The sequence below is a fragment of the Ixodes scapularis genome, unplaced genomic scaffold (genome assembly GCF_016920785.2).
Source record: "Ixodes scapularis isolate PalLabHiFi unplaced genomic scaffold, ASM1692078v2 PGA_scaffold2__306_contigs__length_199485367, whole genome shotgun sequence".
Classification (NCBI taxonomy): domain Eukaryota; kingdom Metazoa; phylum Arthropoda; class Arachnida; order Ixodida; family Ixodidae; genus Ixodes; species Ixodes scapularis.
In genome coordinates this window covers 98580906-98603593 of record NW_024609857.1, presented here as the reverse complement: position 1 = coordinate 98603593, position 22688 = coordinate 98580906, and the positions used below count along the sequence as shown (strand labels likewise).

General features: G+C 45.0%; 1 protein-coding gene across 1 annotated transcript; it reads left to right on the top strand.

Moving 5' to 3' along the window:
• The first annotated feature begins 490 nt into the window (after positions 1-490).
• On the top strand, positions 491-21143 carry LOC115319978. Its single transcript, XM_029980069.2, has 9 exons — positions 491-514; positions 718-857; positions 3167-3367; positions 4673-4757; positions 7260-7418; positions 7830-8045; positions 14814-14982; positions 15467-15543; positions 20859-21143. The coding sequence occupies exons 1-9, from the start codon at positions 491-493 to the stop codon at positions 21141-21143; spliced, it is 1356 nt and encodes a 451-aa protein (XP_029835929.2).
• Positions 21144-22688: the final 1545 nt, after the last annotated feature.

Here is a 22688-nt window from a genome sequence, read left to right as displayed (position 1 = left end):
ACAGCGGCGACGCAGCTCCCATCATCAGACCACCCCCATGGCTGCATCGGTACTGTCCGGAAGTACTGACATCGGACCCGTGCTCGCTCATCTGAGAAGACCCTTGCTGACCAAGAAGGAAGGCCCCCCCGAAAACCATCAAAGACGTCCTCTGTTTTCGTTTTTGGAAGGGGGGAGATGTGTGGGCAACCTGGCGATTCCAAGCGGTTGGCCCAGGCTGCCCCTCCGACAATCATAAGTGGTCATCTTGGCCACGGGGGGGCCAAGGGCAACTGGCCACGCGAGCGGCGCTCCGCCGCTGATAAAAGGCCGTCGCAGCGGATGCGCGGGGGCTGTTGGGATCGCGGCGCAGGCGATAGCGGTCATTAAATGTTTACGTGTTGTTGAACCGGTGTGCTGTGTCATTCTCCGAGACGGGTAGCAGCAAGGGAAATCCCACAGCATGTACCTATGTTTGTGTTTAGCTTTCTTCGTATTACGTATTAGAGCAATGCACGTGCCGCTTTTCTCAGGGGTAAGCCCAAGCCCGTGCAGTGCTCAATTATGTATTAACGCAACACGCTCATCATACCATTAAAAATTACTTCTGTCTGCTTTCTCGGTAGGGTTTCTGATTTAATGTGTATGTTCCCACAACCTCAGCATTATTTTCAGGAAATGCTCTTTTGTCTTGGGTTACCATTAAGAATTCAAGTTTCTTGTACGTAAACTTTGCAGGTCCTTGATACCGACCTGGGTGAGTACCTGGACTGGGACATTGACGCGACCCTCAGTGCGGGATCAAAAATCAGGGCTTCGCTGCTTGCGCCCCGACAGCCCACCCCACCCCCTGCTCCTGTAGCTGACACACCAGAAGTGTAAGATTGAGTGTTCTTAGTTTTTGAAGTGGTAGCTTTATAGGGTCAACCAACCTCAGCAGCTGTGCCTGCAAAAAGCGTGTATGTCGTGTGGACTGAGGAGGAAAGCTGAAAAGGGAGGAGAGGCTGCTCGACTTGCACAAAAGTATGCAGAAGGGAAACGCTGCCTGAGGCCGCACGCCCGGTTTTTCTGCAACGTGGCACAGAACATTTGAGATGGACTTCTGTTGAAGAAGTTTTGATAGCATGTACTAACACACAGCTTGGGAGCAGCGCATCCTGGGAAAAGCGCCATCTTTGTGTCTGCAAATGCAGACAGCTACACTGCCCAGCAATTCTTGCGGCGACCCTATGCACGAGCGACGGGGGCTCTATGCACTGTAACAGTGCAGTGTATAGTTGTGGCAACGTGACAATGTTGTCTTCAGGCACGCAACCAGGGGGGCGGCCCGTGGGGCCCGCCCGCCCCCCCCCCTTCCCCCCCCCCCCCCCCCCCCCCCGAAATCTTCCATTTTGCTGGGGCCTCCTCTCCCCCCTCCCCCTACTACAGCATTTTGTCATGGGCGGGCCTCCCGAAACAAAATCCTGGCTACGTGCCTGGTTGTCTTCATAAGTAGTTCTCCATCACTGGGCCCCTATGGCGGACGGCGGACAAGAACACATACACTACGAGGTGATGGTGGAAATCTGCGGCGTGAATCTATTCGTTATACAGCCGAAAAATCTTGTCCGAGACGGCAACCTGCGGCCAATTCACACGACTGACTGAATCGCACTGATCCGCGGACGGATTTGGTCACGAGACTACAAGCTCGCGCACAATCCAGCCCCGAGAGCATTCACATGGCAGATGAGATGAGCAGACGACAAGGAGGACGGATGAAACCCACCTTCAGCACCAGACACTCACAAAACGTCAGCAACGTGTAGTACGCAGTCGTCGGCAAGCTGGGGGCTGAGCTAAAGGTACCTATAATAAGTAAGTAAATTTGGGGGGTTTACATGCCAAACCAGTGAAGGGCATCTGGCATGTCCCAGCGGAAGACCGAGGATTAATTTAGACCACCTGGGGATCTTTTGACATGCAACCCAAATCTTACACTGCACCTTTTCTGCAATATGCCTCTGTCATACTGCAGGCATCTTGGCCAGGATTCGAACCCGCCGACTGGGGATCTGTAGGCCAGAGCCACCGAGGTGGCTCAGAGCTGCCTATAACAAATCTTTATTTCATGAACAAAAAGTAAGGGCGCAAACGAGCTGGGGTATATTGCACATGGTTGAAAAAACCCCGAGACTGCGGGTAACGACACAACACTAAAAAGTCTCTAAAACTTTTTAGAAACTTTTTAGTGTTGTGTCGTTTACCCGCAGTCTCGGTTTTTTTTCAACCATGTCCTTTATTTCACATGTCCTAGAACACCGACGCTGACCTGTGATTTTTTTTTTAATAAAGTGGGTTCAAAATGTTGGTAAACATAATTTTTCACGATTCCTTATGTTTAATATAAAACATTCCGTGAAAATAAAATAAACTAAACTTATGTGCATTGATAACCAATGTATAGGACTACATCGGCATGGTATTTGGCAAGCGACAAATATAATAACTCAGGAGATCCAAGGCTCTGAATATGTCACCGGATTGTCAAAGAGACGATGTTTGGCATTTTTTATCTCGATCAAACAAAATGCTAGAGTATTTTTCTTCCAACTAAAAAAAAGTCTGCATGGCACACAAAAAATTACTGTCCGTTTTGTATGCTTTTTGTAGTCATACCAGCGTACAGAACTAGGTAGAAAAATCATGGAGGAAAAAACAGATTTTCACCTTGCTCTACTTCAGATTTTCTTGTGAAGCGAAAAATTTTAAAAAAATTTTAAAAGTGGGTTTGTTCTTTACAGACGTAGGGCAATTACATATATTTTTAAAAAAAGAAATCGAAACACCCACCCCTACAGGCATGTTCGATTTCAAATAAAACCACCCTAGAGCATCCATCGTGCATGTGTGGTATCGCGGGAAGAATTGCTGGGCGGTATGGATGCACAGGCGGGCAGTGCGGCTGTCTGCTCTCACGTACACAAAGATGGCGCTGTTTCCAGAATGCACTGCTCTAAAGCCGCGCATGCATACTCCCCAATAAAGCTAGCGCATCTGGCAGACTGAACGAAGATTCAGCCAAATTTTTAAAGTGCTTTAAGATATTGCAGAAATGTGGTTCAATCACACTGCCTAAACTTTATGCAGCTGGTGGTGTTTTTATAAGCATGGATCATTGATTTCATAACTTGGCTCACATTTTCAGGCCAGCCTCCCCCTTGAGTGATGTGCTCATAATTCAGGAGGATTTGAGCCCCGCATTGGACCCAAGAAAGTACATGTTCCCAGCTACCCCAAAGGACATCGTGCACAACCTGTCAAAAGTAAAAACAAGGACAGATCTGAGACCGGAACTTCGCTTTCGGATTGTGGAGTGGTTATGTTTTGACCTTTTTAGATACACACTGTGAGTATGCCTCTGCCTCTGTAGTTTGACAGATAGAATTGTGCATAATATGTAAAGTTTGGCATTCCATGCTCTCTTTGCCCCCTTGTTCTTTTTCCTTTAAACATTCTGTAAGGATGAACTAAAAGAAATGCAAGCTTTTTGTCTATAGGTAATGAACTTGTGCTAATCTTGGCTTTCATAAGCACTGTAACACTCTATCGCGAAAAACGTGCACGCTTTGTTTTGCCGTTGACTCCTTGTAATTCATGGTTGCCTTACTAAACTTCTTTGTTAAGCATGTGTTTCTGGCAATGATATGTGCTCCGAAATGGAAATGCTGTGCTTTAATTAGAAGGCTACACGCCTGGACGTGCCTAAGATGGAGGCTTTACTGCACGTTCCAGGGTCAAGAAGCTCCAGTAGCACGAAAACCTTGTGGCAGTTACCTTGCTCGTAACTCAGAGCCGTGGTTACATCGAACATAATGCTATGCGACTAACTGCTCTTTTAATTGTGCTTCGCCACAGTGCACCCCTGTGCCACAGCACTGCTCATTTTTTCCGCAACCGGAGGGAGTAGAACTCGCACAGTGTGCAGCAGCACGTCAATCCATTTTCTCTCTGTCTGCGGAGCAGGCTTTACCTTAGGGAGCAGCCTTGGCGTTTATTGAGTTGTGCTTCTTGGTCATTGCAATATCTCGTCAGAAGTTCCGACCCCTGAGTCTCGCAAAATATTGGAAGGGTCACAGCACTGTTGACACACCAATGTCAAGCACATTTCCTCTGGTGCCGGAGAATGACAATGCACAAAGCATGCCTCTTGTGGCACGTCTAAAGCGACTTAAACTGGTAAAATCCAAAATGTCCATGAAGGCAACTACCAGTAAAAAAAGGGAGCTCCACCATTTTGCTTTGTAATTCTGTGCTTACTTTGAAATTTTTCCCTAGATTCTCGACTTATTGATACTGGACAGTCTTGCTGGACTTTTGCAATACCTTTTTGTTTTCGGCTTTGTGGGAGCTTAAATTACTGCAAAACCCTTTATTTTCGCAAGGGAATTAATAAAAGGGTTACGGATGAAAAATTTTACTCACATCTGATCTAATGCAGAAATCTGGATTTCTTCTGAACCTAGACATTCACCTATTTTATGACACTTGTATTAAATCTGTATCACTAAGTTACTTTGAATAAGGCTCACACATAGCCGGGACTGAAGCTATGGAATCTGTGATATGTTAAATCACATTATGTTTGACAACACAATTTCATCATGCTATGCAGTTAATCTGTTGACACTTTGATGTCTTGTGCTTTGTTTAGGTACCCAGGCAAGCTCTACGAGAGAGCTGCTCAACAACTGGTCCTTCGCCACAAGGTCCTGGCTGACGCAATCGGATCTGGTCATGTATGTTTCAGTTCAACCACACTTTTATTTGTGTTCACGCTACCATAAAATTTTGACTGTACGCTTACCCCTGGAAGATCGCCCACCTTGTTTTTCGGGCTAAATATCCGTGGGGTGAAAAATTCGGAAACATTGCAGTGGTGTGATTGCTGCGCCAATTGCGCCAAACTGCGCCAAGGGGCTAACCCTGCTACATCCTGCTACATTTTGCCGAAATGTAGGTAATCTGCGCCAAGCCTGCGCCAAAGGAGCAATTTCATTCGCCTTTTAAAACCGAAACTAAACTGAGAACCGTAATTGAGCATGCGTCAGCTAGGTGGCGCAAACGGCCGCCTGACTCAAAGCACCCTGCATCAATCGACCATCAGGTCTCGCATGTTTTTTCGCGCCGTCCTAACCTCCTTGCGGCCGTCTCGCGCTTCGCGCCCTTGTGCCCAACTTTGCTTGTGCCCTCGTCCTCGTCGTCTCGGAAATCTCGTCTCGCGTCTTTTAAATGTTTTTCAACGAAAGACGCAGGCGTGTGCGGACTCCCCGGCTAGTGTGCCGGGTGCCAGCCATGCCGTCATGCTGTGAAACCAAACCACGTTTTTGGGCGGCGAGAGTTACTTTGTGAGCTGAAACACTCGTGCGACCACAATCGCCGTGGTTGCACAACGTCGGGTGTTGCCGTCCCTACGTCGCTGCAGATATGGCACTTTCTAAACTTGTTAATCTACATTCCTGGCCTTCTTTAAATCATACTCTACTTAAAAAAAAACCCTCTAACTCAAAGACTGCTCGTCGAAATATTGATTACCTAAGTTTCTCTCGGTGGACTTTCTTTGAGGGGGAGCCCGGTATGTGAAAAATGTGCCGCAAAAGAAAGTTGGGGAAGAGAAGTGAGCTAAAGCAAAGAAAGCAATCTGTTCACATTGAACCCGCACATTGCGCTTGTTTGTCTCGAGTTTGGTCGTTGCACACTTTTATTTGTGCTTTTTTACTTTTTTACCCTGGCTCGCGATGTCATGCATCGATGCGCTCAGGTTCTTGTTTTCTGTGTGTTTAGCTTGCATATCGCCTGCCGGACTGGCAAGCACAGGCCGCTCGACTGCATTTTCTTTTTTTTTGTATGCTGAACAGTTACATTTTGCACACTATTTTGGGAACCAGTTGGAGACGGAGGGGAGTGGCATTGTTTCGGTTTCGATTGAACAGCCGTTGTCTCCGCTCGCGCAACGAAGCACATGCCACTGCAAGCCTGCTGAAGTTGCCCTCACGTGCATGTGAACCTGACTGCATGACAAAGGCACCAGCCGGGATGCTTGCAATTCATTGTTTTGCGTTTGGTTACTTTTGACGTCGGGAACCAGCAAAACGGTGGCAAGCGTTCTTTTCGGAATCGCTCGGCAACGCCTACAGCACTGTACACTTCTGGGATGTCTCAGCAGTAAAAACACTGGCAACGAGTTCCGTCACAACACGTCACATCAGAACAGAACACAACGCAAGGTACATTCGTTTGTAGAGCCCTTAAAAAGAATATTTTTGTTTTTCTAAGAATATCTGCTCCAAAAGCCACTTTTTCTGCTCCGAAACACTGTTCCAACTGCTCCAAAAGCCACTTTTGCTGCTCCAAAACACTGTTCCGGCTGCTCCAAAGGCCACTTTTGCTGCTCCAAAACATTGTTTTGGCTGCTCCAAAAGGTGCTCCAAAATGGCTTAGGCCAATCACATCACTGACATTTCCCACCGCACCGAATTCATGCTGTTTCTGAATGGGACTTACTCCTGCTTTAATGCTCTCTGCAATGCTCTGGACTAAAAGAGCTCATGTTGGGGCTCCAAACTATGTAAGTTACAGGGAAATGGTGAAATATGCCTGCAGTGCCTCTGGGGACAAGCCAAGCTTTATTTCATTGGAATTGCACGGTCACAATAAACATATAGGGTGGCATCAATCCACGGTGTCTGTGTAAAATTCACCAGAAAATTCAACACCCTCATGTAGAGAGTGCACATTTTCATTCAATTCGCACTTTCATCGTAAACGCATTCGTGTAAATTTTCTCTGTTCCGTTCCTGTGAAAAGTTAGAACAACATTCTTGGAAATTTCAGAAATGTGTCCACTATAGACGGTTGAGTTTACCACCGGTAGACGTGTTTATTTGCATTGAATTTCAATGGAACGGAGCTGGACTGCCAAGGAAAGCACTTCGGGAGAAGTGCCAAGGGTGCTGGCATTACTTTATGGTGCTGGGGGCATCGGTAAAATCAAGATCTGTCTCATTAAATATTGTTTTAAGGTAAAGTGTCATCCTGGGAAGCCTGCTCGGGCATTATTTATGAGATATCGAATATCGGTTCAGCATCCCTTTAAGGTTGGGTCATATTTTGACCTCCACCCACCCACACACGCACGCACAACATGTGCACACACACATGCATAGAAAAGTGATAACTGTTTACTAATATTTTTATCTAAGGACCTTACGAAACACTCTTTTATGTGTTCAAATATGCAGGATTCCTGGCACTTTTCCCTCAAGTACAAGTGCAAATATGAAAGGGCAAAAATTGAAAATGACGGCGAAGTAGCTTCAAATAAGCAGAAGTTTGGCAAGAAGCCAAGCTCCCAGGATGCAGCCAATGACAGCGAGTCTGCCAAACGAGTCTGCCGACAGGTGATTGGAATTTTATACTTTTATCTGAGCTTTTCGTAAATGAGGTTAAAGGCCATGAGGTTGATGTATGTGCCCCTTTGAATGAGGATTTTCAATAAAGAGCATTTCCTTAGTTATTTCACTCTTACCTCTGAATAGAGACCAGTGCTAAGAACTGTCTTTAGCAATCATGTACTATAACCATCCGTGTGAATCGGCTTGCTTGGTGTTTATCTCTCTCCACTAGGATTTCAAACAAGTCAACCAAAAATATTTTTTCTTTGCTCTGACCTTTTCAATCAGCTCCCCTGGCGGAGGCTGTGCAAACCCGTCAATCAGTTATTTGCAGAAGTGAATTCTATGCCTGCCTCATAGACCTGTCATGGAACGTAGCTACTAATAGCATTATGCTTCTAATTGTTACTCAACCAGCCTGAGAAGCTAGGGACTCCAAGCGAGGACGAGCACAGCATCCAAGGCCACATCAGGTCTATGCAGAAGGAAATGTCTAAGGCCCTTCCCAACATGGAGAAAGTTCAAGACGGAATGTCTAGGACCTTCAGTGCACGACGGCAATGGATAGCCACGGAACATCCATCTGTCGAAGAAATTCTGTCTCGCTACCCGGCTCTGGAGGGAGCAGAAGAAGTAAGTGTTAATTTGGAACTTGTAGTGCCTTTCAGTGTCATCACAATGGCCGACTTGTTGTGTAGTCGTAAAGTTTGTATCCTTACCATGAGGATAGATAGCTCTGATCAGTTGTGTCGATGGGAAGGAGGGTTAGACTTTCTGCGCATGTACCACACAGGGGATGCATTTCCTTGCTGATTGATAGGCTGGTGGATACCCTGTACCCTTCATTTTGGGTTTTAAAAAAGTGTTCCAACTTAGCAATCACATTGTCATCGTCCTGTAAATGCCTTTCATGCAGTGGGCTCTTCATGTAAGAAAAAAGAAGGAAGTTGCATAATTTTTGTGAGTTTCGCAATTTGAGACCAATTGTGAAAAATTTATTCGTGAGTAAAAGCCGACGATGGCAGATACATAGCATTGTGCGAAGAAATGAAAGCGATAGCTGTACAGTCAGGGACAAAAGTCCTCAGGACGTGCGAGCTGCGGCTGAAACGCATTGCTCTGCCATCTGGCGGCGGGTCGCCTGGTTTCGAGATCACACAAAAGCGCATGCGCGTCCTACTCTGCCTGCAAACATGTGTTTCTTCCCGCTCTTCTACGGCACAGCGCCTAACTCGGAATCGGGCGCGTGGTACCGCCTCGGGGATAGTGCTTGCAGCTTACGAGCGTCTGTTACACATTCTGAAACTCCATATACCGCCTGGGGCATTGAACCGCATTTCGCCGTGCCTGCGCACCTTGCTTGATAACCAGTTCAGCTTATCGCTCAGTTGGGCGGCCGTGACTTCTTGCTTTATAGGTGCCATGTCAGTAAGCGCTATCTCCGAGGCGGTACCACGCGCCCGATTCCGAGTTAGGCCAGGAGGTGTTGGTTAGGCGCCGCGCCGCAGAAGAGCGGGAAAGCGCACATGTTGGCAGGCACAGTAGGACGCGCATGCGCTTTTTTGTGATCTCGAAACCAGGTGACCCTCCGGCAGATGGCAGAGCAATGCGTTTCAGTCGCAGCTCGTGTGTCCTGGAGTCTTTTGTCCCCGACTGTACCATGTTCGCGCAATGCGGGCGAAATGCTGCCTTAACCCTTTGCTGCTCTGCGTAGCGAATTTGCGAAGCACCGAACTAACGGAGGCTGCACTTTAACATGACCGTCTCAACCCGAAATGCGAGTTGTTGAAAATTTGTGACGAACACTTCTTTACGATACAGCAAAATGCAACGTCAGTGATGTGATTGCTGCGCCGATTGTGCCAAACTGCGCCAAGCTGCTAACCCTGCTACATCCTGCTACATTTTGCCAAAATATGGGTAAACTGTGCCAAGCCTGCGCCAAAGGTCCAATTTTGGTCGCCTTTCAAAACCGAAACTAAACTGAGTACCGTAATTGAGCACGCGTGAGGTAGGTGGCGCAAGGGGCCGCCCGCCGCCCGACACAAAGTACCCTGCATCAATCGTTCATCCGGTCGCCCCCCCCCCCCCCCCCCCCCCTTGCGTGGCTTTCTCCAGCGTTTCTCGTTCCGTGCTTTCGCACCTCGTTGTCTTGCATTTTTTCCTTTTTGTTTTTTAAGGATAGGCGCGGGCGTTTGCGGGCGCTTTGACGCTAGCGTGCTAAATACCAGCCATGCCGTGAAGCTGCGAAACGAACCACGTTTTTGCACGGCGGGAGTTACTTTGTGAGCCGAAGCACTCGCTCCTGAAAGCAACGGCATTGGGAAAACAATATTTGGTCCCTGCCTGCCAGTCGCCGTGGTCGCGCGACGTTGGGTGTTACCGTCCCCACCTCGCTGCAGATATGGCGCTTTCTAAACTTAAAAATAAGGTTCGCCCTAATGTTCATCAACATTCCTGTTCTTGTTTAATACGCTGCTACAAAAATTCATCTATCTCAAGGACTGCTGTGTAAAAGTATTGATTACCTAGGTTTCTCTCGGTAGGCTTTCTTTCGAGAGGGACCCCGGTGCGTGAAAAAATCTGCCGCGAAAGACAGTTGGTGAAGGCAAGTGAGCTAAAGCAAAAAAAAGGCAATGTCTGCACGCTGAACCTGCACAGCACGCTTGGTTTTCTCGAGTTGAGTCCCGGCACAAAGCACTCCAAGAACTTTTTCACCTTAAAGGGATACTGGACCGAAATTTCGAACTCACAAAACAAGGCTGGACAGATAGGCGGGACGATGCAAAACCCAAAAACATCTCTCATACAGCGATATCTCAAACGGATCGCCATATTTTTGGAAAAGAAGCACCCGACTGAACCCGGCCGACGAGGCCGACAAGGCAAGGCACGTCACGATTCTTATTCCCTCTCCTTCTCACTACGTCCCGTGCTGAGCTGGTGAACTGAAGCGAGGAGGAGAGAGGCGAGGCCGCTCCCCCTCACTCTCAAATTCTCCCGGAGGACAGTGATGTCAGAGGCCTCGCTTGATGGCGCCCTTCTTTTCGAAAAGTGCGGCCATCCGTTCGAGATATCGATGTACGAGCAATGTTTCGGAGTTCGTAAAGTCCCGTTCAACGCTTCTAGAGCCTTATTTTGCGAAATTCAAATTTCGGTTCAGTATCCCTTTAACTCGAGATGTCTTGCATCGGTGTGCTCAGGTTATTTATTTTTTTTTTGTGTGTGTGTGTGTGTGTGTGTTTAGCTTTTAACGTCGCCTGACGGGCCGGGCAAGCACGTGCCGCTAAACTGTTTTTTTTTTTTTTTTTTTTTGCGTATGCTGGACAGTTTTATTTTTCCTACAATTTTGGGAACCAGTTGGCGACTGAGTAGAGTGGCATGGTTTCGATCAAACAGCCGTCTCCGCTCGCGCGACAATTTCGTATTGCACTGCAGTAGTTACATGTTTCATCAGTTGGAAACTGCTTTCATTTATTATATCACTAGTCAACCTAATGCTGTGCTATTTACTACTACCTAAGCAGGTAATTTTGAAATAAATTTTATTATGTGCAGTTTTGTTCTTATTTACCTATAGCGGATACATTTACAGGGTGTCACAAAAAAAACTTTCAGGTTTTTTTTTCCCGCAAAAATAAACTAGGCATCGCTGAACACTCATTCTCCGCCCAAAGGTAGCGCTAGAGGTCACAACCAGATGCCAAAGTTTCAGCCTGATCCGATTACATAATCAAAAGTTAAAAGTAATTTCTAAAAATTGCAGTGGGAAAATGGCGGCCGACGGAGTTTTTGTATACATGGGGCTCCATGGCTCCAGAAACCAAAAATGGGCTCCATTTTCCCATTGAAATTTTCAGAAAATCACATAACTTTTTAATAAAATATTGGATCGGGCTGAAACTTTGGCATCAGGTTGTGACCTCTAACGCTACCTTTGGGCGGAGAATGAGCGTTCAGCGATGTCTAGTTTATTTTTGCAGTGAAAAAACCCTGTAATTTTTTTTGTGACACCCTGTATATGTATCAGTTAACTGAACCATTGCAAAATCTGTCATGTCATTGGCATTTCAGTTTACATGTTCAAAGACTCCCAGGTGGTCTAACTTGACTATAATTGGTTTATTGCAGCGAGCAAAGTGTCCTTTGTTTGTCCAGCACTTAAAACAAATATTTTTATTTTTCTAAAAATATCTGCTCTAAAAGCTACTTTTGCTGCTCCAAAGCACTGTTTTAGCTGCTCCAAAAGCCACTTTTGTTGCTCTAAAACACAGTTTTGGCTGCTCCAAAGGCCACTTTTCCTGCTCCAAAACATTTTTTTGGCTGCTCCAAAAGGTGCTCCAAAATGGCTTAGCCCAATCACATCACTGAACGTGCACCTGTGATGCAAGAAGACCCAAACTGCTTTAAAAAATTCTACCAGCCTAGTATGCATAAGAAAAAATTAAAGCACCACGCACAACTCTTTAGAACAATTGTTAATTTTTTTAAGGCACACCAAAGTGAATTATCTTTTCATTGCAGCAAGCAGTTTCACTTGAAGCACTATTTTTTTTTCTATACTTTGACGTGTCTAACCTACTTGTTCAGGCCTAACTGCCAGATGTCATGAATTCACATTGTACCACATAATTAGCTTAGGTCAAAATTATTTGGGTAATCGATTACATATACCAAGCAAAAGATTAAGCATGAAAAAGATAAATTCTAAAATGCATATTTTGAAATTCTGGTTTTAAATGGCATACGAGGACGCAGGTAGAAAGCAGTTTAGGAAGAGCAGCCTCATCGTTACTTCCACGAGTGCTCCGTGATGGTGAGGTTACAGTAACTGTGTAGGCTTTGCATTCTTAAAATAACATTGCAAAGCGAAACATTTTTTTGTGTCACATGTCATAAATAAAAATTTTGAACGAAAAAAAAAAAAAGATATTTTAGGACATGCAGAGCTAGATTTACGGCTTTAGGCTTGTTTCAGTTGAGTGGTTTTCCTTTCCACTTTTCTCTCCCGAGCCTGTATTTTCTCCACGGAGGAAAGGTAATCCCCTCTCATATTCGACGGATCGACTTACCTATTACCCCACGTGACCAAATGCTAGGAAGAGCATTAAGTACGCAAGCAGACGAATTCGCGCCGCCTAAAGCGAGTCTTGTGCCATAAATATAGCTCTGAATTTCTTTTTTAGACACGCGTGATCTATCTAGAGTGGTAGTTTTTTGTAGTGTTTTTTTATGTGTTGACATGTCATGAAGGCACCCTGGCTTAGAGAAACTATATGCTCGTATGTAGCACAGTAGCGCAATGGTACAGTTGCCATGGGAGTTATGCGAGCGTGCGTTTTTTCCCCCTATGGGCGGTTTACTGGCGGCTTGTGATAGAAATCGTGATGACGTCACAGTCTGCCCATGTGGAGTGGGCCGTGATGTCATCTCTATTTCTATTGCAAGTCGCCAGTCGACCACCCATGGGTAAAAAACTCGCACTCTCATAGAGCTATTAACTTCCGTGGTGACTGTACCTACAGAGTTACCAGCTTCGCCACAGGTACTGCGAGAAGCGACAATAATTTTTTAAGAGAAACTTGTTTCGTGGCAAGAGCGATCGAGGCGACCATTGTTTACGTCGTATGCTCTCCGAAACTTAACAAGGAGTGTTTTAAAACATTGCTCAATGCCATTATGCAGTACTCGGTTGCTACACAAGATATTGAAAGCTTTTAAAAGGTTCCAGCTCATTTGATTTCTGTATAATGTTCATATTTCTCGAACGTGCCATTTGGCAAGGCTGCTTCGCCACAGAATTAGCAAACCTGCGCATATGACCCCCTCTCTGCCAACCTGAATTTTGCAGCAAAAAGAAAAGGAATGTGATACCTGGGCTCTGCAACCAGAGCCTATACAGTTACTCCACCCTAGCTCCGCTTGCAGAGCTGGAGTATACCACATATTTTCCTTTCACCGCCAACTCTGCATTGGTGGAGATAAGGTCGGATACAGAAAAACTAGCCAATGTTCTGCTGGGGGTGCGAGGCCTGCCGGGTGGGGAGCTTTCGGCAGAACATAGCTTTTGCTTGTGTATGCGAAATATAGATAGATCTGAGGTGGAAATTGCACGTGCTGGAACCATCTGAAACCCTTCACAATAATGTGTACCAACCAGAGTTGTAGCTGCCCTCCCCCCACGCCACTGGTAGAAACTGGGTGTGTATAATGATAAATTTTTATAATGCAAATGTCAAGGTTTTAAAATACCCGTTCTCAACTTCTTGCGAGCAAACAATGGCTTCCTCCCAGATGTAGTGCGCTTTGAGGCCATGAGCAGCGCATCACGTTGCAATTGGCAGGTTGGTCGGGGATCTCTGTCCGTATCCCCGCACGCCGTGGCCCTTCTTGCGCCAAAGGGAGAGAAGGGTTTTCCCATCTCGGTTACGACAAACGCCGGCACCAAAATCTCAGCAAGGTGTCCTCCATAAAGCTATCACTTCAAAAATGTGCATGCAAAATATCTCAGAAACTTGCACTTTCGGCAGATTTTTCAATCTCCCACTCACAAACAGTCGTTTACATGAGGAGGGAGGCAGACTTCCATAGCCTAAAGCAGGCACCTTTGTCACGGTCTTGTGTGCAGAATGATCTGGTACCTTGTTGTGAATCAAAAACACTTCCGTGGTTAGCTTGTCACTGGGCATTACCTTGATGCCCTCCTGGTAACCTCGTCAGGAGGTCACAGTACTATTTCTATGGCAGGTGCAATCTGTCAGGGGCACACCACAGCATTCGCAAAAATAGGCTCTTCAACAGCCTCATCAAAGACAACTGTTTTTTTGGCTTTTATTATGGTAGTGAAGCCACATGCTTCCATTGTTTGCATTGCTCTTCTGTGGCAGTATCATAATGGTACACCTTAAACTTACCCATAATGTTCAGGCAAATAAAAGAGGTTATCAGGGTCAGCTTCATGGACCTGCAGCATTTCTAAATGCAACATTTATGTTGCATTTAGGAATGTTGTAGATTTGTTTTGGCATTCCTTTTGCATGGATGAGTGCAGCAGACTCTTTGCAAAGCTGCAGCACCTTCCGCCGGTGACAAAGGACATGCGCTATCGCAGACTTGCCATAGCCAATAATGAAGAGTTGTTTAGCAGGCAAGGAGAGACAAGCAGCAAGGCCATAGGAAGGTTGTGGTGACAGCACTTTGCACGTGGCCTTTTGGGATTTTTGCAAGTTGTCTATTGTGGGACTGAATAGGGGGCAACCATCATCATGAGCAGATCATTGTGCATGATGTTGCAGGATGACTCATGACTAATGCAAAGCATTCTGAATGTGCCACGACTACAGCCATGAGCACTTGCCCCTAGGTAAAAATTTTGCATTATTTTTTTTCTGATTATTTCATATCTTTCGGGAATTGGAAAGGTTTGGTGGGGACCCACCAGTCCAGACAATCATTGCGGTGGCAGAGGAACAAATCAACACTCTGCTCAACGTGGCAGCGAAAAAGGCGGACAAGACCACTTTTGAGATGTTGGAGAAGGCAGAGGCATGCGACACTGAGGATCAGAAATGTGAGAGAAGAATGAAGAATTGGTGCCTTTTCGCCGACAGTGTGCAAAATGAAAACGATAACTGCAGCATGTTCTTGCAGTGCGGGTATGATGATGATCAGTGGTGAGGAGAGGGGGTAATGTTGGGATAGAGCGATGAGGAGACAGGAAGGCCGCCCTTTCAGCCAAATTGTGCAACGATGCGAGAGCGCTTAGTTAGTAACAGTGCATGTGGGGAAGGGGGGAGCAATTCAGCATAACAGATTAAATGTTTCAGAACAGCTCTTTTGAAGTTCTCGGTAGCAGATGACAAGGGAGGCGCTCAAGGCCGCACACGTCATGTCGCGCCATGATTGGCGAGTCAGTTAGGGCTCTTTCCCGCGCGCTCTTTCCTCAACATTGCCCACCCGCGCCACGAGAGAAGAGAAGGCTTTCTGGGTTTTACCTTCTGCATTATTCTATGGCTTTTTATAATTTATTGTTTGCTGCTTTGTTCCCATTGCAGTGATGACCGCCCTGGCCTTCCTGCTCTTGCTGCCACGGACAGTGAGGGAGAGGCCAGATGCATTTCTCAAGGACACGGTAATGCAAACCTGTGCAGTGGTGCTTTCACGGCTACCTTTATTTTATTACTCGTAATGAATTCATGAACCATAATACACGATCCTACTTTCCTCGCATTTATATGGTACTTTGTTCGAACACGGCACAGCGGGCATACCATGCATGTGTATAGGATGGCTGGTCTGATATTCTGTCACTATTACAATATTCTCCCATTTCTGCAGCTGCTCGTGTAATTGTTAGATTTTCGTATAAATATCTAATCCCAATAAACCCACATTCTTAAGAGGGAAAACAATTTTCATACTCGCCAACATCATCAAACGCAGCATCTCGCTGTTACCAGTAGCAATTTTGGAAAGGCTCTGTTTCTCATTATAGAAGCAAAAAATAGTGTTCCCCTCACTCGTTAAACTGAGTATACTCTAGTAATGTGAGTGCATGGTTAAAGGCTTCTATTTCAAAGCATTTCGGATGGCTTCGGACACCCAATTGCAACTTTAACTCATTGACTGCTATTTGAACTACCATAAAGTTGCCAAGGCACGCCTACTCCTCGTGAATAGACAAACACTGAAAAATGTGGGCAAACTTTCGGATGATGTAAGCACAGTTTTGAAGAAAAAAGCAGTCAACGTGCTGGAACATGTTATGGATTGCGCGCACTGTACAAGGACGGGTACTGCAGGCCACAGATCCAGAAAACTATACTTTGTGTCACCTTACGGTAGACCAATCCCACAAAGCAATGGTGTCATGTTACTTAGCGCGACTCTAACGTCACATGACGCATTCTCGACATCAGGCTGAATGCACTGACTCATAGTATCTGCTACAATCCATTTTAAAGGGATACTACAACGAAATTTCGGTGCTCATTTTTTTGGTCTATATGTGTTCAAAGGAGCAATATCACATCGAACATACCAATATCTTGTTAAAAATTTTCGAAAAGGAATTTTAAAACAAATTAAACGATTAGCAAAGAGCACCTGGTGGATGTCGCTAACGCCTCGTTTGTAATGCTCGTCTAGGAACCTTGACAGCTAGTGACTGAAGTTGTCTCGCCTCCGGCCACGACGAGAGAATAGGGGCAGGAGGAACTCCCCTCTTCCCGAGAATGCCTTTTGTGTGTCGCAGAAGTCACTATTGTCCCCCTAAAAGATTATAAAAGATTAACCCGTCACTTAAAATTTGTACAAAAGCAGCCGCTTCGGCGGCTGGAACGACTAGGCCATCCTCTCGACGTCAGCCTCGCCGTAGCTTTGCTCGTTTTGAGACGACCTACGTCACGATTGCGTTGGATGTCACAAGGTTTCCGCTGGGCCTTCTCCGAGCGCTTGCCAGAGTCACCAGGCTCAAAATACAAACGTGCGATTGTCATTTACGGATATTGTGGATTATATTCTACCTATTTTTGAACACGGCGGGAATATTTCAAATTTTGTAGAAGCATCCCTTTAAGGTGAAATGGAGCTTAGCGTTCTATACTTGACTTTAAAGTTCATATGACTGGCCAGCAGCCCCGTGTGTATGCCGCATTATTTGGTAGAACACATGCGAATGAGCATCCCTGTATCGGGCGACAGCTGGCATCCCCCAGGCACGTAGCCAGGATTTTGGGAAAGGGGGGGAAAGGAGAGGAGGAGAGCAGGCCCCAGCAAAATGGAAAATTTTGGGAAAGGGGGGGGGGCTGGCACCATCGCTCCCTCCCCCCCCCCCTGGCTACGTGCTTGGCGTCGCCTAGCGGATGGTGGCGAATACTATGGGTGCTAAAAGCCTCTGAAAAGCCTCCGTGGCTGTTGACAACCTGCCGTGTGAAACTGGTGTGCGTGTAACTGGTATAGACCACGTGTTTTCTGTTTAGGGTCATTCCATGCCAAACATCCCAGGCATTGTGCCCGATCCTCTCAGATTTACTAAAATGTGAATAGACTCCCTGAAATATTTTGGTCTAAAATTTTTTTTGCATGAAGTCTTGGCAGTTTAAACTTTTAGAAAGCATGTGAAACTAAGTGCTGTTCAATAATTGATAAAACTTCAAATTTTTATGAAACACTGCACAATTTTCTTTGTATAATTTACAGAATTTGTGGCTTGCTATGCAATTAAGACTGTAATTTTGAAAATTTTAAGCATTTGTTTTTAATTGAAAGCGAGTGTGGAAATTAAAACATTTCTTTATTTCTTTTTAATGTACTTATCCTTGAGAAATATAAAACCTTTTATTGGATGCTTTATAGGTATACTATCAATGAAAAAGAAATTCAAGCAGTCAACTAAATATTTTGCAAAAAAAAAAACAAATTTGGGAAAAAGTTTTTTGCATACACAGACGTTTATTTCATCCTGAGGTGCTCCAAGTGAAAATACAAAACATTGCGGTTTCGAAAAACACATTGATTTTGTTTTGTTTCTCAAACTTTAATCAAAATAACTTTTGTTGAAAGCAAAAAACAACTTTGTAGTTGAGCTTCCACACCACGACCTAGTGCCATCTCTTAAAGCTTCTTCACCGCAGAGCATGCCACCGTCGACATTATAACTGGGTGAAGCTACAGGTTAAGACTGAAACATTTTTTTTATGTCTTAATCGTGTTTCTTCATGCACAAGTCCGTATGAAGTTATGGTGCCCGGTGGGTAGGCATTGAGTTTCCGGGTGTGGGGAGCTCCCGTCAGGTACAAAGGAGGGCGCAGCAGTCCTGGTATGCACTGGTGGCACTTCCGACTATCACACAATATCCGCCGTTGCTTTCTATGCTGTCGGAAAGGCGGACAAGTGGAGGGGGAAATGAGCAGAAGCATTTTTTTTTCACTGTAATTCTCATGTCAGCTACTACGTGAGGTGAGATGCTGTGCCGTGAGGAGGGATTAAGATGCAACGCTGCATGGGTAGTGTTGGGAGAGCTCAGCTCCAAAAATGTTTTTCTTGCTTTCAAAGGAATGAATTTTGATAAACCTTTCAGGAACAAAAGTCAATAAACACTTCTATCCAACCTAGTATGTTTTCAACTTTTACTTGGACTATAAAGAAAAACTAAATGGCTGATTGTGTCAAAAGCATACACTTTTCTGGAATTTGAGAATTCTTGTTCTTGCAAGGATTATAGAAGGGTATCTATTTACCTTCAAATATAATATGTACGAACCATACAAACACCTTGCAGAAAAACACTGAAATTGCAGAAAAGTGTGCTTGTGGCACACTATCAGCCATTTTTTTATGTAGTCCAAGTAAAGGCTTAAAATATACTAGGTAGGATAGAAGCATTTATTGTCTTCTGTTCCTGAAGGGTTTATCAAAATTAATTTCTTTTAAAGCAAGAAAAACATTTTTGGAGCTGAGCTTTCACGACAGAGCACGTCACCTCACGTAGTAGCTGATATGAGATTTATGATCAAACAAATGCTTCCGCCTTCTGCCACTTCTACTTGTCCGCCTTTTCGGCAGCGTAGAAAGCAACAGCGGAAATCGTGTAATAATCGGAGGTGCCACCAATGCATACAAGGCCTGCTGTGCCCTCCTTTTTTACCTGATGGCAACTCCCCACACAGGGAAACTGAATGGCTACTCAGCGGGAGGTGACCTTTTGGTGTTTAAATTTGGTATTTTTCGGTGTCTATTTCCAATGTCAACCAGAGACGGGTTTATCGGGACTTACGCCATAATGGCGAATGCACATCTACAGCGTTTCTCCAAAGCAGCCTTGTGTACAGTTTGGGGTTAATGAAAATAAAACTTCTGACAAAGGTAAATTGCTGTGAAACTGGGTTTACCTTATTCAAGCAGGGGTTCCAATTCAGTGTTTTTCAGTTTCCATCGATTTCGAGAAAAACCTTTCGGGGGTTACTTCTCAGTGTTTCTTGGTATATACCGAAGACACGAAACCCTAATCATAGTGTTGACAGTGGCGTGCTGCACGGTGAAGAGGCTTTAAAGGGGCTCTCTCGAGCGTTCTGATATGGTCTTTATAGTTGTAACTCAATATGCGTGCTCTCGGGATTCAAAATATAGAAAAATTAAATCGTGTAGCTTATTTTTTTTTATAAAATGTGATCAGAGATTGCAAATCTCAGACCTACGGGTGGTACCACCAATCCCGGCTGAATGTGGTCAAACAACGAGCGGTGCTCGTTAGCCAATCGCGAGCGAGGGCTTTCCATGAGGAAGAGCAGGACTGGTCAGCGGCTCGTCCGCATGGGAAGCCATCGCTCGTGACAGGCTGATGAGCGCAGTTCGTCGTTGGACCACATTCGGCCAGGTTTCGTGACGCCATCTGTAGGGCTGAGACTCACTATCTTTAATCACGCTTATAATAGGCAAATAAGCCGCACATGTTTTTGGGACGCTTAGAGCATGCAGGTTGAGTTACAGCCATAACTAAGCCACCTTAGAACACCCCGGAGTGCACCTTTAAGAGATAGTGCTCGGTCATGGTGCGAAAGCTCAACTTCAGGAAAGGTTTTCTTGCTCTAAACAAAACTTATATTGATTAAACCTTGAGGAAAAAGGGAAATCAACGCCTCTATCGAACCCACTATGTTTTGTATTTTTACTTGAGGGTGAAATAAATTACTGTTTATGCTCAAAAAATATTTTTCACACATTTTGAATTTTTTTCTGCAAGGTATTTAGTTGAGTGGTTTCATATTTCCCAAGAGTAAGTTCATTCACTTTTAAAACAATAAAGAAATGTTCTAACTTCACATTACATTTTAATTAAAAACAAATACTTTGATTCTTCAAAATTATGCATTCTTAATTGCATTGCAGGCCACAAGCTGTGTAAATTATAAAAAAAACGAGTGTTTTATTAAAGGCCTGAATTTTCATCAATTGTTGAATAACACCTAGTTTCACGCACTTCCTAAAAGTTTAAATTGTAGGTAAACAGCATGAATTTTTTTCAGACAATCAGAGAAGGTCGAACGCAATATCTGGGACGTTTGGCATGAAATTTTTCTCTATTCTATTCTTCGAATTTCAAATTTTCTGATTTAGACACAATTTGCTGGCATATCAAACGGCAACCAAAAATTGTGGAAACTCGCCTGTGGCACTTCTTTGCTTTGCATATGTTAATTGCGGCCTTGCAGTTGCGATAAAAGAGGCACTGCTCGGCCTGCCATATTTCGGCATTCCTGTAACCTACCGAGTTTCAAAACTCAGCTTTTAACCCAGGGCATTACAGCAGAATGTATGAATATTTAGTCAGGAAAATTACGTTGGCAATCTTTTGGGGGTGAGCATGCATTTGGAACTTTACGACATGTAAAAAGCCCAATGTTTTGGCACCAACAGATCTTTTCTTTTTTTTACGTATGATTTCAGGCGCCAACGTTCTCCAAGCACCCGTGTGTTGTTTGCAACGGTGCTCTGGAAAGCCCTGGGCCCTGCATGGTGCAGGTTGAAAGTCAGCTGTTCAAGGTCGACCACCCAGTGCATGCGATTCTGGTCGCATTCTCCCTGCACTGGGTGGTTGACATGTGCTACCAACCTGCCGCCAGGGGCCACTATACCCTTGTTGATCACCTGCTGGGGCTGACGGCCACGAAGCCAGCAGGAATGGTACTGACGACACTGTCGGCAATGAAAGAGGCATTAAAAAAGAAATAAAATCGCTCCAGTCGAGTGAAATGACAACTTGGGCAACCAGTGTCTTCTTATTTCGTGATGATATACAGTGGCAGTGTATAACCACTTGTAACTTTGTCTTATCAGGTGGGAGGTTCCTTCGTAGAGGGAAGAGTTTTTATCCAGCAGCAGAAATGGTTAGAAAATTTTCCTTCGAAGTGGAGGGAATTTCCACCGTTAGTTGAAATGAGTGGGAATATTTCTCCTGTCAAGATGGGGAAAATTTCTTCTGTAGCCAAGATATCGGTGGGAATTTTACTTCCTCCTGAAGAGAGGAAATTTCCACCATACCAAAGAAATGGGTGGTAACTTTCGTCCTTTCCGAAAAGGGGAAATTCCCCCCCTAAGAAAGAAATAGGTGGGAATATTCCCCCGTTCTGAAGAGAGGAAATTTCGACCATACTGGAAAAATGGGTGGCGATTTTCCCCCCTCCTCAAGAGTGGAAATTTCCACCTTTCCAAAGAAATAGGTGGAAAATTTCCTCCCCATCGAATGGGGGAAATTTCCTCCCTGAGAAAGAAATTGGTGGGAATACTCCCCCGTTCTGAAGGGAGGAAATTTCGACCATACTGGAAAAATGAGTGGCGATTTTCCTCCCTCCTCTAGAGTGGAAATTTCCACCTTTCCAAAGAAATAGGTGGAAAATTTCCTCCCCATCGAATGGGGGAAATTTCCGCCCTAAGAAAGAAATAGGTGGGAATACTCCCCCGTTCGGAAGAGTGGAAATTTCGACCATACTGAAAAAACGGGTGGTGATTTTCCTCCCTCCTCAAGAGTGGAAATTTCCACCTTTCCAAAAAATAGGTGGGAAATTTCCTCCCCATTGAATGGGGGAAATTTCCTCCCTTTTGTAGGGTGGCAAATTTCCCCCTTTTAGAGGGGAACATACGGGACATTTCATTTCCTCCCTTTAGGGAGGGAGTACTACTCCCTTTTTTTTTAGAGTGTAGTCCTCGCTTGATCGCTCCCTTTCCTTCCAAAAATACAGCCACCTGTCTGAAATATCGATGTATTGGTGATTTTTGGAGTTTGTAGCATTCCGTTCAGCGCTTTTATGGCCTCACTTTGTGGAATCCTAATTTCGGGTCAGTATCCCTTGAAGGTCTCAGCGCAGACTTTGTTTTTCGGTAAAAAAACATTGTGCTTCGCCTCGACATTTGCTGGGTGGCCCAGTAAAAGGTGACAATCGGCTCCCTTAGTATTCAGCGGGAGTATGGACTGACGACTTTCTTTGGAGTGATTGACAAAACAGGTTCTTTTCCGACCGTATAATACAATATCTTTTATTTCCAGGTGTTTGCATCTGTATGCTGTGCCGGCGTACGCACAAATACACTCGGAAAGCCGGAAGTTTGTCACACCAAAGGCGTTGTTTATTCTATGTAACTGCGCTCGAGGCCTGCCATATTTGCATGTAGCAACCGCAAAAAAGCACGTCATTATTAGTAAAAATTTAAACAGATTTTAAATACACATCATAAAAGTTTCTGCTATATAACCATAACAATGGGCTTATATGGAATAAA